Source organism: Heloderma suspectum, chromosome 3 (genome assembly GCF_057233095.1).
Source record: "Heloderma suspectum isolate Gila_16-S chromosome 3, 16-S_ref, whole genome shotgun sequence".
NCBI classification, from domain to species: Eukaryota; Metazoa; Chordata; class Lepidosauria; order Squamata; family Helodermatidae; genus Heloderma; species Heloderma suspectum.
The window spans coordinates 90,610,233-90,624,065 of NC_139460.1; the positions used below are offsets into that span (position 1 = coordinate 90,610,233).

Genomic DNA, 13,833 nt, shown 5'->3' on the forward strand with positions numbered 1-13,833 from the left:
CTCCCCTTCTTGAAACCAGACAACGATTTTAAAAATGATAGAGCTGGAGACAGAGACAGTGAGCTCTCTCTGACTTGATTGTGACTGGCCTCATCTCAACCAAGGTAGTTTACGCTCAGTTCAGACTAGGCTCAAATTAGCCCATTTAAGCTCAGACCCATCATTCCAAGCTAAGGTTCTGGTGCACTTCCTGTGATGCTATCAGATGCATGAGAGGATCTGGATGTCTCCACACTCCCTCTTAAGGTCTGCCTGAAGTGTTATATGACCTTGAAGTGTGCTGATGCTCTGGAACACTTCACTGCTGCCCCAGGGCCAGAGATACACTGGGAGAGACCTTTCTCTCTGTCAAGCCACCATCCGCAGACATATTTGGCAGTATGCGAGAGAGGGCCTTCTCCTTGGCTGCTTGTAGGCTCTGGAACTCCCTGCCAAGGGAGGCAAGCCTAGCTCCACCTTTATTGTCCTTCCTCCAGCAGGCAAAGATATTTTTATCCAGGCAGGTTTTTGGCTGTTAGCCTGTCTTGTTTGCTGAAGGAGGTTTTTAACTGGTGGGTGCTGTTTAATTCTTATTTCTTTGAATTGAAATGTTTAACTGCACGTTTAACTGAATGTGGTTATGTTTTAATTGGGTAACATTTTATCTACATTTCATTATTGTTAGCTGCCTTGAGCACTATTTTTAGGGGGAAGTTTCTACAACAAATCTGGCAGTGCCATTTAGGAAAAATCTGAAGGGCCTGACTGGAGCCCCCATTTCCAGTCCTAAATACGCAACAAAACGTTTTCTTTACTTCTCTCTAATTCTTTTCCTAACTTGACTCATTCACGTTTTCTCTGTCCCTTTCCATACATTCACTATTCCCCCACTCATTCTCTCCATTCATCCTTAGCAGTCACTGCTGCCACACTCCCCAACTCAGGACAGATCACCACTTAATGGAGCGTGAGTTGTTTGTTAATTATTCATTCCATAATGAGGCAAGAATCAATGAACATTTTTTCCTCTCTCTTGTTTTTCTCAACCCCTATCTGTGTATTACAAGCAGACTTGCTACAACAAATAAGAATGAAATACAAAACCAAGTATCAGTGATTAGTGGCTGAGGGCAGAGGAGAAACACTAGCACTAAGCCATTAAGCCACCTTAGTTGGCAATTGTAACTAATGCATACCATAATTGCTCCTTAAACTAGAAAATCACATTGCTCAAGAGGTTTCCCTTCAGAATAATATGGCCAAATCTTCATCCCTCACCATGTATTTTAATTTTCACCATCTGTCTGAAATAACTGTTGGAAAAAACGTGTTTCATGACTTTCCATGCCCCTCAAAAGCAAGTAAGTATATTAGACTAGGGTACACAACCAATGGCACGCAGGCTGCATGCAGCCCCCCAAAGCCTTAACTGGGAGCCCTTCACTGCTGGAAGAGAGGTGGAGAGCAGGCTTTCCACTCCCTTCCCCTTAAGATCACTTTTTCCTGTTGCTGCTAGCAGCAAGGAAAGAGCAATCTGTATCAGGATCTCTGGGATGTGTACATGCACACATGCACATGTCTGTGTATGCATGTGTGTTCATGTGTGTATATGTATGTGTACATATCTGCATGTACATGTGTGTGTGCAGGCATGTGTGAAGCTCCCGACCCCAAAGCCAACATCATGTGTGAACCTCAAGGCTGAAAAGGTGGTGTACCCCTGGGCTAAGATAACAATGTGAAATCTAAAGGCATGTCATAATTTGCATACTAAACATTATTGCTATATTTAAACTTGTGCCAAATTACAAAGAAGAACGAAAAAAAGAAACCAGAACATACGAGCTCAATCTCTGGGTCCAGACAGTAAGACGCCTTGGGCAATGGGGGCCTTCCATGACCCTGTCTCCATGGCCCTGTTGTACTCTTACGTCCCAGAGAATAACTGAGAATGCCAGAGTACTGTGTAACCCATTTACATTGTTCCTTCATTTCAGTTATCTCTTTCTGCCCCCTGACAGAATGTGTGTAGAAATCTACTTCTGTGTCCCATAATTTGATTTGGTTCACTGCCTCCCCTACTGGGGAGTATTAGATCCAATTCACATACTACACTTTTAGGTATACATCTAAAAATATAAAGTGTAAATGCAACAAATGGATTTACAAATGTCTGCCATACACTTCTACTCAGAGAGCTGTGACTAATTGTAGCTCCCTGTTGAATGCATATTAAGCAATCAGCTGGTTTGCCTTTGCACTGTGTGTTGTTCATCTCCAGCTTCTTTTGCAATCGAAAATTTTGAACTGATTCCAGTACATGTGTTTTATGTGTTTGCACCTCAACCAAAACCTATGGGTTAATCGAGATGATTTTCTAACTTGAAACGGTAGGCTGGTGTTGTGAAGGCCAAAGAGAATGTGATAAATACAAATGTCTTGCAGGACCTTGGGTTAGCAAGCTCCAGTCTTAACTGGCCTCAGGGTAGCCCCAAGTATGCATAACCTTCATTTTTAAAAACTTTTTTATGTAGGAAGTTCTGGATGCTTGGAACATCGGGAAGAATCAAGGGGGATACTGGGCTGGCCTGAACATGTTGTCAACTCAACTTGCCAGCATCCCTCTTTACATTGCAGAATACATCACACTGTTGTTTAAAATCCAGTTCTTCTTAATACAGCCTTTCCCAACCTGGTACCTTCCAGATGTGTTGGACTTCAATGCCCAGTCCAACACATCTGGATAGCACCAGGTTGAGGAAGGCTGCCTTAATACAATTCCAATAGCATCATGTAATATACTTGCCATTTGTACTCACAACAGAATCAGTAAGACACTGTGTCTCTTAATTGCCCCTACCATGAACACCATTTCATGCTGTATCCATAATGGTGCTCTACACTCTTACTGGAAAAATATATCCCAAACTGCACACCTGATGTTCCTGACAACTAGTGAGGAATGTGATCAGTTGGCAACAGGAATATGAGATGTCAAGGTCAATTAATATCTTCAGTTCCAGGTAAATGGTCATATTATCAAATTGATTATAGTTACTCAAAGTAATTATCTCACAGGTAACTGAAAGCAATGGGACGTTAGTCAGGGCTAACGTAAATCCCATTAATTTAAATGGGTCTACTCGAATCATGACTACATCTGGATCCAGTGTTCCTACTTCAGTTGCTGCATGGCTGCACTGCATTGCATTGTGTGATATGAAGCCCTGTCAGGTTAAAAAATCATGACTGCCATATGTTATACTTACTCTTTTCCCCAAGTTGGGTACTACTGTGTAACATACTTAGTGTAAATTAATCCAGCCCACATTACCACAGATTTTACTGATTTCAATGTTAATATAATATAATATAACACAACACACTCAGGCCTCACTGATTGACTGGGTCATTGAAATTGTTCGGGTATTTCCCACTGAGCTATAGCCCTGAAATGTGATACCCAAATAATCCAAGATACCCCAGTTACTAGAAAAATCTGGAAACATGGCATTTGTACTTCTTTCTCCAAAAATGGCAATCCAGAAAAGTGGAACGTGGCATATGCATATTCCAAGATGCATTGGCAACTAGAAAAGTCTGAAAATTGAACATTTTTGCACCTAATCATCAAAACGTAGGGCAAATTTACCTTATAACAGAAACCAACATTCTACAATACAAACCAAACAAAGCCATGCATGGGATGGAATGTTGCACTGTGGGTTCCATTTTAGGGGGTGGGGCATTTCCAAATAGCAACCACCAAAACACAAGCTGTATTTATTAGTGCATATACTCAATTTCATTCCCATTACCCAATTATATCCTTACCCCAAAAGAAGGGTTTTTAACAGGAGCATAATCCCTACTACAGCATTCAACATTTTGTTTTTGTTACTGTTTTTATGCTGCAATATTCAACATCTGTCTGTCCACATACAAGCAGCAAATATATCTCTTTCTATCTATGCGTTGTAAATAACATACATCTTTTACTTCCACAAGGTATTCCACAGATGTCTAACAATACCATTAGGCAAAAACCCACAGATTTTTACCATTTGTAAGAAACTACAAGTTCTTAAAGTACACTCTTTCTTAAAGGAGTCTATTTTAGATACTGTAGATTATTTTAAAACATTGTGAAATGTAAGATTTACTATGAATATAGCACAGTATTCAGCTATCAATTTACATTTTTCAGTTGACAAAGCAATGTAACTCCTTTTATGATATGACAGTAACATGAATAAATACATTTATCTTACACAGCAGAAGTTATCTGAAACATGTATTTTATTAAAGAGCCTCTGAATAACATACTTGTGAAGAATTCTAAATATTGCTTGTTAATAAAGCCAACATAAAGAACTAAAGTCTAGAAGCTAGCTATAGGATCTATTTAAACCAAAGAAATTATAAGTAACCAAACTGATTTTTTTTCAGACATTCTTCTGTGTTTTTAAGAAAACCTTCAACATGAAGCAACAACCACAACCCAGTAAAGAATATTATGATGCTGACATCCCAAACATACTTAAACTTAAGTCCAATGGCAGACACAGAGAACCATTCTTCATACCATCTACCATGCAACTACATCTGGTATGTTGTTAACTCTATGTTGTTAAATTGACCCTTAATTGATGATGCACACCTCCACATCAAACATACACTAGTGAACCACTTTGCTGTGGTTTGATCCGACAACACTGGCGAATTTATGTTTGTGTGAATATTTCCAAAACATTGGCACAGCTTACCACATGGGTTTTCCCTACCCAGTGTGCCCCCATGTTGGGCGGGAGGGTTGTGCCAATTGAGTGGGGAAAAGACTTGCAGAATTATTTCACTCATGAGGACAGGACCATTCACACATTTGTCAATGGTGTGGGTGCATGTATCAAGGGGGTCAGACAACCAGCTTACCCAAGGTTACATGTACACCATGGTAAATCGCCACTTAGTAAATGGTTGTCTGTATTCATCTGCACTGCTCAGACCTCACTTCGAACACCGTGTCCAGTTCTGGACAACCACATTTTAAGAAAGATTCAGTTAAACTGGAATGAGTTCAGAGAAGGGCAACAAAGATGATCAGGGGACTAGAAATTAAGTTCTACAAGGGAAGACTGAAGGACCTGGATACGCTTAGCCTTGGGAAGGGAAGACTGAGGGGGGATATGATAGCACTTTTCAAGTGCCTAAAGGGTTGTCACACAGAAGAGGGCCCCAATCCTGTTCTTTCATCCAAGACTGTAGGACATGAAAGAATGAGCTTACGTTACAAGAAGGCAGATTTTGGTTGGACTTCAAGAAAATGGTCAGAGCAGTCAGACAATGGAACCAACTGCTTAGGGAGATGGGCTCTCTGTCGCTGGAGGTATTCAAGCAGAGACTGGAGAGCCATCTGTCAGAGATGCTTTAAACTGGATTCCGGCACTGAACAGGGAGTTAGCCTAAATGGCCTCTTCCATCTTTATGATTCTGTTATCTTAACTGCAATGCTTCAAGCACTGACCTCTCAGGTGGTGAGGGAACACTTAATTTAACTGAGGTAAAAATGGGAAAATAGTTTTAAGTGTGTTATGCTCAACATTTTTTTCTTTGATTTTTTTTCTTTTGATTTTCTTACAAAAATCAACCTATGACAAAAGACATTGAATGTAATATTTGGTAGAAAGCAGTGTTGCCCTACAAACATACAACAAAGCATAAGTTAAAAACAAACAAAAAATTCAAATATGCAACATGCACGGAGATCCTCTCAACACTTCATGTCACAACTGATCATACAGATGCTTCAGTTAAATATATTAATTACAATGGAAAAGACAGAAAAACATCCAGCTGTCTTCAACTCAAAGGAAACACCACATATAGAGGAAAAAGTCTAACTAGAGACTGAGTCTACCTGAGACGAGTGAGACTGTGTCTTTCTCCCATGAGACAACAGTGATGTATGCCTCCACAGAGGAGGGGATAATGCACTTGAAGACCGCTACATTGCCTCTCATGGCTTTCTGGTCCTCCACACGGACTGTATATGGTTCCCGTAAAACTAAAAACACAGAAAAATAAGGAGAGTCACACAAAAGAAATGCCAGGTAGCAGTCAAACAGTGAAAGTATGCAGGAAATCATCCTATGGAAACACAGACAAACATTCATTCTGCCCACATGAAGTGAGGAAAAAGAAACAAAAACAAAGATAGGCCTACCAATCCTTTAGCTTTCAGGAGCCCTCCAGTCAAATTTGTCCAAGCCAAAACCCACAATAGAATCAAACTCAGCTACAGTTCTCTTGAAACAGACCTTGCAAAATTGTACTCACTCAGGATGAAGACAATTTGACAGATGAGTTGAAATGCATTCCAGAAGAAGAGTGAAAAGTGCGCCTTTTTTTCTTACCATCCGACAGGTTTGCCAAGAACCTTGAAGGATTTTGGACCCCACCAATCACAGATAACATTAGTTCTTCTAATATTTGGCATTTATATTTGGCATTTATATTCATACATCAGGAACTTAACACAGCTTCAAGATAGTTGTAGATCACAGTTCTGATAATCTGGACTCCTCATTAAGAGCAGGCTATGTGGTGGTGACCAAGGCATCTGCTTGTCTAATTTTGATGGATGAGTTTCATCTTGTTCAGCCTGAGGGTGGGGTGAGGCCAACCACTTGCTTGTTGAAACCATATACATGCTGGCTGGCAAAAGCTGCCAAAGGAGAACTGGCTGGTTTATATGGTGGATTATAAATGCTTTTCTGAAGGAGGGCTGTGTTCCTTTGCCTTTCAAGATGTGATAGTAAGACAGCTGCTGTAGAAATCATAATTGAATTCCACTATCCTAGATAATCCAACCTTTCTCTTCTCAGTAAGTTCCTACAGCAGGTGGTGGCAACTCAACTCCAGGCTATCTTAGATGAAGCTGATTATCTGGATCCTTTCCAGTCTGGGTTCAGGCCCAGTTTTGGGAGAGGAACAGCCTTGGTTGCCTTGGTAGATGACCTACAGCAGGAATTAGACAGGGGGAGTGCATCCCTGATGGTTCTTCAGGACCTTTCAGTAACATTCAATACCATCAACCACGATATCCTTCTCGGAGGTTTGGCTAATATGGGACTCAAGGGCATCATGTTGGGGTGGTTCTGATCCTATTTGGCTGAATATTCCCAGAAGGTGATGCTAGGGGATTACTGCTTAGCTCCTTGATCTTTGGCCTATCATGTTCCTTTGGGCTCTATTTTATCCCCTTTGCTTTTTATTTTGAAAGCCCCTTTTTATTTTTGTTATTAATATATGTCAATCAATAGGACATCCCTTCTATGAATCACTTAAATAAGGTATATACATTTTCACACTCACTTGTATGTACATTATATGTTTCTTATGAATAATCCAAAGTTACCAATAAACAATTTACTCATATTTTTACATATCCATACATTGTATATATAATGGAGGGAGCAATCCTATCAAGATCGACGGTCGCCTCCAACCCTGCGGGTGACCGCCTATCCAGGGCAGGGTGGGAGGAGTGGTGAGGACAGATCTCCTTCTCACTTGCCCTGCCCTGCTTTCGCAGCTAGACAGCCGTTTTCAGCTGTCTAGCCACAAGACCTCGGAGCGCGGGAATCAGCGGCTGGATGACACATAGGATGTGTCATACTGGCATTTCCGACTTCCCCGCCCCAGCCCGCCCCCAGGAACCCCCCGTTTTCACCGCTCCACACTGCTCTTACGAGTGCAGAGCGTGAGGCCGATCTATGCTGCCTATGAGGCAGCATGAGAGGGGATGGGGGTTGGCTCTCTGGGAACCTCTCTGGGAGTGGGTGGGGGTTGGCTAAATTCAAACTTAGCTATTGGTTCAATTTAAGATATTCAGCAATAATTTATCAAATTTGAAAAAATTCAAACCAGGGTGGAAAACACAATTTAGGGTGCAATCCTGTTCTAGTTTTTCTATCACTGATTTCAAAGGAGATACGGGAGGGCTTTACCAATTTTTATATTGATCCCATAATCTTCATAAATTTGAAACTAACACTTTTTTTTGTATCAATTGTTCTGCGAGTATTATTTCCCCATAATGTTTCATGCAGAAGACCCTTTATCAGAGCTCTTTCAAATAAGGTAATAAAGGAGTTAGGTTCTAATAACCAATCTACAATCCAGGTAATACAACTTGTAATATAATACAATTTCAAATCTGGAACTGACTGTGCCCCCCTGTTTTTTTTAATTATATAATATCAGAGCTTTTATTCTGGGTTTTTTCCCATTCCATATGAATTTTAAGAAAAGTTGTTGCCATTTGCTAATTTGTTTTGCTGAAATTCCAGTTGGGAGATATTGAAACATTAAATTAATTTTGGGTAATATCAACATCTTTATTGCAGCAATCTTTCCTGAAAATGACAGATATAGTTTCCCCCACCATTGTTTGATTAGTAAAGCACATTCAGTATTTATTTATTTATTTATTTATTTATTTATTTATTTTATTTACAACGTTTATACCACCCCACATCTAGACAGATTCAGGAGCATTATATCAACATTCATAATTAATTTTATATAAATCATTTAATTTATATGTCAGTTTTATTCCAAGGTATTCTTACTGGTTTATCATTCCAGGTATATTTATAATTATTTTTACCTAGATTTTTAATTGATTAGTTACATTTATTCCAATTATTACTGTTTTTCCTTTATTTAATGAATAATGGTCCAAATTCCTTTATTAGCTTGTGACTGTTAAAACTATATCATCTGCATAGAGTTTTATATTTTTTGTATAGTTTCCTATTTTTATTCTGCAATTTTTTGTATTTTCTCTGATTTTTACTGCTAAAAGTTCTAAAACCAATACAAAAAAGTTATGCAGATAATGGGCATCCCTGACCACTGGTGATAATATCCCATTTCTACATACTCTTGCTTTGTAATATCTACATGAAGCCACTGGGAGTGATCAGCTGAGATTTGGGGATCGGTTCTGATCAAGGAGGCTGTTGAACTGAACTCCTGTGTGGACACAGTGATGGATTGGATGTGGGCTAAACAAAGTTACAGAGCCTGATGCAATTGGGAACTCTGATAAGCCAGGGTTCTCAGTCACATGGAGCAGTGTAAGTATATTCAGCTGAACACACTTATGCTGCCCTTCAGATTTTTCCTGCTAGCCCCATGCTTAACCTCTCTTCAGCAAACACCTGAAGAGGGCTACAGTGTCAGGTCTGGTTAAGCCCTTGCTCAGTCATGATGCTCAGCTCACTGGACTAAATCTCTCTCAACCTCACTTATGGCCACTCAGGGCCACAGACAACTTACCTGAATAAAAATTAGGATGTTTTCCAGCAAGTGAGATCAATTTTTGGAATAAATCTGGAATTGAAGTATCTAGAATTGCAGGAACATATGTTGACCAGGTAAGGGCAAAAGGACAATTGTCTAATATATATACCAATCTAGAGGCTTCATACTGCCTGCCAATGTGTAAGGGCCCCAATTTCCTCCTATGCCTGAAAAAACATCTCAGACCTAAACATACATAATCTCAGTTGATTCAATACGTTAGGCCCATGCCATGAGATCTTTGATTCAGAATCCCCAACCTTACATGATAGTAAGGATAAATGAAACAAGACAGAAAAAGATATTCCCCGCCCAGAGTTTATTAAAGAAAGCTATGGTAGTTAAACTCATATGAGTTTGTTAACATAGATGTCCCAGAAGATTTGTTTGAGTGAGTGAAAACAGATGAAGCAAAAGAGAAAGCTGTTAACAAAGATGAAGATGTGATGATTATTATTATTGTGGAAAATCATCGTCAGGCCCTAACAGAAGCATATTACTGGCATAGTGGGACTGTGTGAATTCTTTTAACACACGTAAAGCCAACATACTTTATTTAATTTCATATTTTATATTAAATAATAATATTCTATTCTATAATAGCAATTTAGCAGCAAATTCAGTTGCACTTGCTTTCATGGAAGAAGCTAGATCTGAACATAAAATAAGGAATGACTTTAACATTCCATCTTTTAATACATGAAGGGACACTCGCTACGTTCAGAAAAAAGAACCATGTGGTACAACCTTGCTGGGACTATACCACTTCAGAACACAGGTGGAAAAAGCATGCACTAAAAAACTATCATGTTAGAATCTAGCCTGACCTATTAATTTTCTATGTGCATAGTTCGATTAAAACAGCATTCAATAATCTAGAATTCTGAAGGAGTATAGTAGTAGCAGGAGAGCTGCAACATCTTATACTTTTAAAGGTTAGCTCTGATTTCTCCTTGCTGATGTTCTCTCCTGCCATGTGGACTTTTAAGCCTTTGTTCTCTGAATTTCACATTCCATCTAAAAGAATTTAGACAATGGCATGTTTCAGACAACACTATGTTTATCGTAATCTTTCCCAATGTGCATCTGAATACTGTATTTTTAAAAACCCTTCCAGTGTAAAGAGACAAAATCATTGTGTGTTGCTCCTGTGACTTCAAGCGAGACTGCCTCGCTACTTAGCTAAGGTGTCTTTCCTTCTGTTGTGTGGGATGGGTAGCTGGTTTGATGAGACCTGAAGAAAACAATGAATACCCCAAGTCTGTTAGCAAGATAATTAACCAGTATTCGTACTCCAAGATTCCAGAACAATTACAAATAACAATCCTAGTAGTAGCAGTGATGCCACTTCAGGAACTTTTGAGTCTAATGTAAAGTATAGGATCTCTGGACAGGGTCAAAGGCTAGAACACTGTAGATGTGGTGTTAAATGAATATTCACAATAGCGATATTTGACTGAACTCACCGGCCTTAATGTGAACATCCTGACTTCTGATTTTCCCTGAAGGATTTTCAGCTGTGCAATAGTAAGTGTTATCATGGATTAAGTTATTAAAGCTTGAAGGAGGGAAAGGGAAAATTTGGAGAGTGCCATTAGGGTGGACGTGGCGGATCCCTGGAACATCGTAGATCTCCTCGCCCGTTGCTAGGTACCATCTGAGCGTCACAGGAGGGATCCCTGCGGCAGGGCAGGGCACCAGTGTCCCTGTGGTGCTAGCAAACACTACCTCTTGCAAAGATGCATTGACAAAATATAAGCTGGCATGTAGATCTTCACCAAAAACTGCAAGACAGAAATAGAAATGCACATAATTAGCAAGGGGAGAAAAAAAATAAAGGCTGTTCTCTTATCTGTTTGTTAATGATGACACAGTCCTGTTCATTGGGATTTTCAGTAGCTGAACAATATTTTATATTGTAACGCATTATCTTTTGGACTGCAAACTGTAACTAAATAAAAGTCATTAGAGAAACTGGATTAATGTGGAAGATGGAAATTTCTTTGCTCAGGTGCCCTGGCAGAACACTAACCAATTTAATTAACACAGAAGTCACAGATTCCAAATCAGAGGGGCAAAGAGTAGGAAAACCAGCAAGAATAGCATTTCTGTTTTGGATAAAGCAAATGAAATTACTTCCAACCGTTGTCAGCATTTTTATTAAAAGAAAACAGAACATGTAACCATCAAACTTTCATTAAAATGCCAGTAACAGCGTCCTCCTTATCAAAATATTTTTCCTTTGTTGTGCTTCTTTTTAAAATAGTCAATATTCTGGTCGTCAAATCATACTTGGCAAATGAATCCAAACTCTCACAAAACTGTCACCAATTAACAAGAAAATTCAGCACCCTGGACAGGGAATTAACTCCTCCTCTGCCATCCTTGCCTTGCAGCTTTTCCTCTTAGGCTCTCGCATGTGATATGGTAAGGTGAAAGGAGGAATAAACGGTTTCTCTCATGCACTTCACTTTGGGGGGATTGAATGGCACCCCTTCCCCCAGGGAGTTCGCCCACACTTCCTTTCTTCTTCACTTCCTTCGCAAGGATGCGGCCCCATCCATCACTCTTACCCCTTCCTTGCAGCAGCTAGCTGTTCATCTTTCTGTGCATGTCTAACACTCAGGGCTATCTAATGGACATTCTGACCCAAACTTCAAGGATAAGGGATATAAATAATTGACATCCTTTTTTTAAGCTGAGAAAAGAAGACTCTCAAGGTACCCAAGATAAAATTGTGAGACACTGATACAAAATGATAACCGAGGCAGCAATATGGAGAAACGGATGGTTCAGATTCTCACAGCTAGTGGTGGCAAAAAGCAGCACATGCTGATTCAAAGTAACCCTGCAGGGTTGCATCAGCTGCAATAGAAACTTCACTTTATTAGTCACAGGAAACAGATGCAACTTGAATACACAAGAGGTAGAAGATCTGAATGCAAACTAATACAGGAGCACACGCTGTGTTGAATACCAACAGCAGCTCAGATATTAATAGTAGCTTTTCTGGCTTGGTATAAACCCATTTTGTCAATAAGATGAACCAAGGACTAAGCAGGGTTGCTCACAAAGTGCCAAAAAATATGTTCTGTAGATGGGTTACCTCAAAATACAAGGGAGTAAATTACTACTTAATTGGATGTTGGCAAAAATAATAATAATGCCACTTATTCCAGCTGCTGGTGGAGTTTTTTTTCCCCCTTCTGGCACTGCTTTTGTATATTTAAAAACAGCCTGACACACAGGAATTAAGCAAGTGGAGATAAATGATGAAAAAAGCTTCTCCTCTTATATTTCTCTGTGAGACTACTGTTAAATGCACAGGAGCAAAGTCAGAGAAAAACTGGCAATCCTAGAAAGCAACTACACTATTGTTAGAAACAGCTGAGATGCTACATTTCTCCATGGCTAAAAAAGTAGCTGGCAACTGATATTAATGCCTTTTCACAACAAAAGAAAAATGTGTATCAAATCAAACTGAATTTGATTTGCAAGTTGCATTTCTGTAGAACAGGGTTCTCTAACCTTTTTGGACCCATGGGCACACTGGGAAATTGGAGACCATGTTGTGGGTACCGCTACAAGTTACAACATGCCTAATCAGTGGACTGCTGCTTTGACGTCCACCTGTCATTCGTGTGGATCTTAGGCTGCATCTTATTCAACAAAAACTTTTGTTTTGTGTCTACTGGACACTGCAATGTCTCTTTAATAAAGGATTGTATAATTTGGCTAATTGCTTCTGGTGCAATACAGCTAATGCTTCTTTTAAACATATTTTTGGCAATGTCCAGCAGTTGCTTCTTTGGGAGAGGAGGTTATTACACAGATCAATTTTGTACTGGAACAGTTTTTAATATTAACTGATGTACACACTATTTTAAATTATTGACCTGCATCATGGAAATTAACAAATGGTCAGCCTAAATGGATTCTCTGCACCCTTTCAACAGCTAAAAGACTGATATTACAACATTGGAAGGATAAACACTCATCTCCTCTAATGCAATAGATTGAGGATCTTACAATGCTTTTAATATTGGAAGGGGTGGCATATAGACATCACCTTCAAATGGATATTTACTTGGATATTTTGTCTACTTTTGTTGAAACCCATGGATAATTGCCAGAACGTTATATGCATTTCATACAAATCCATGTATGTATATTCAAAAATGGAAAAAATGATTTTTTAAAGAAAAATTAAAAAAATATATTTTGGGTGGCCACGGCCACCACATTGGGGACCCATACGCAGGTGCTACATTGAGGACTCCTGCTGCAGAATATAAGAAGTTTGTGATGTAATGTACAATAACCATATTCATAAGTTCAGAAAAACTTCACATTAAGTAAAAGTGTCTTCATATCACTTGTGAAAGACCGTTAGGGTGTTCACCAGGATAGTTTATGCATATGTAAGTATAAAGAAAAAAGATAAAGTATAATCAAATTTCTGAGGTTGTTGATTTCCCTGGTAGA

General features: G+C 39.3%; 1 protein-coding gene across 1 annotated transcript in view; it reads right to left on the minus strand.

Annotated features, from left to right (window-relative positions):
* DSCAM (DS cell adhesion molecule) overlaps positions 1-13,833 on the minus strand; it is a 534,028-nt gene that overhangs the window by 442,348 nt on the left and 77,847 nt on the right. The window contains exons 2-3 of the mRNA XM_084843767.1: positions 10,815-11,132; positions 5,897-6,043 (exon numbers count right to left, since the gene is read on the minus strand). Of these exons, the coding sequence (XP_084699893.1) occupies positions 5,897-6,043; positions 10,815-11,132 (465 nt within the window). The remainder of the gene's footprint in view (positions 1-5,896; positions 6,044-10,814; positions 11,133-13,833) is intronic.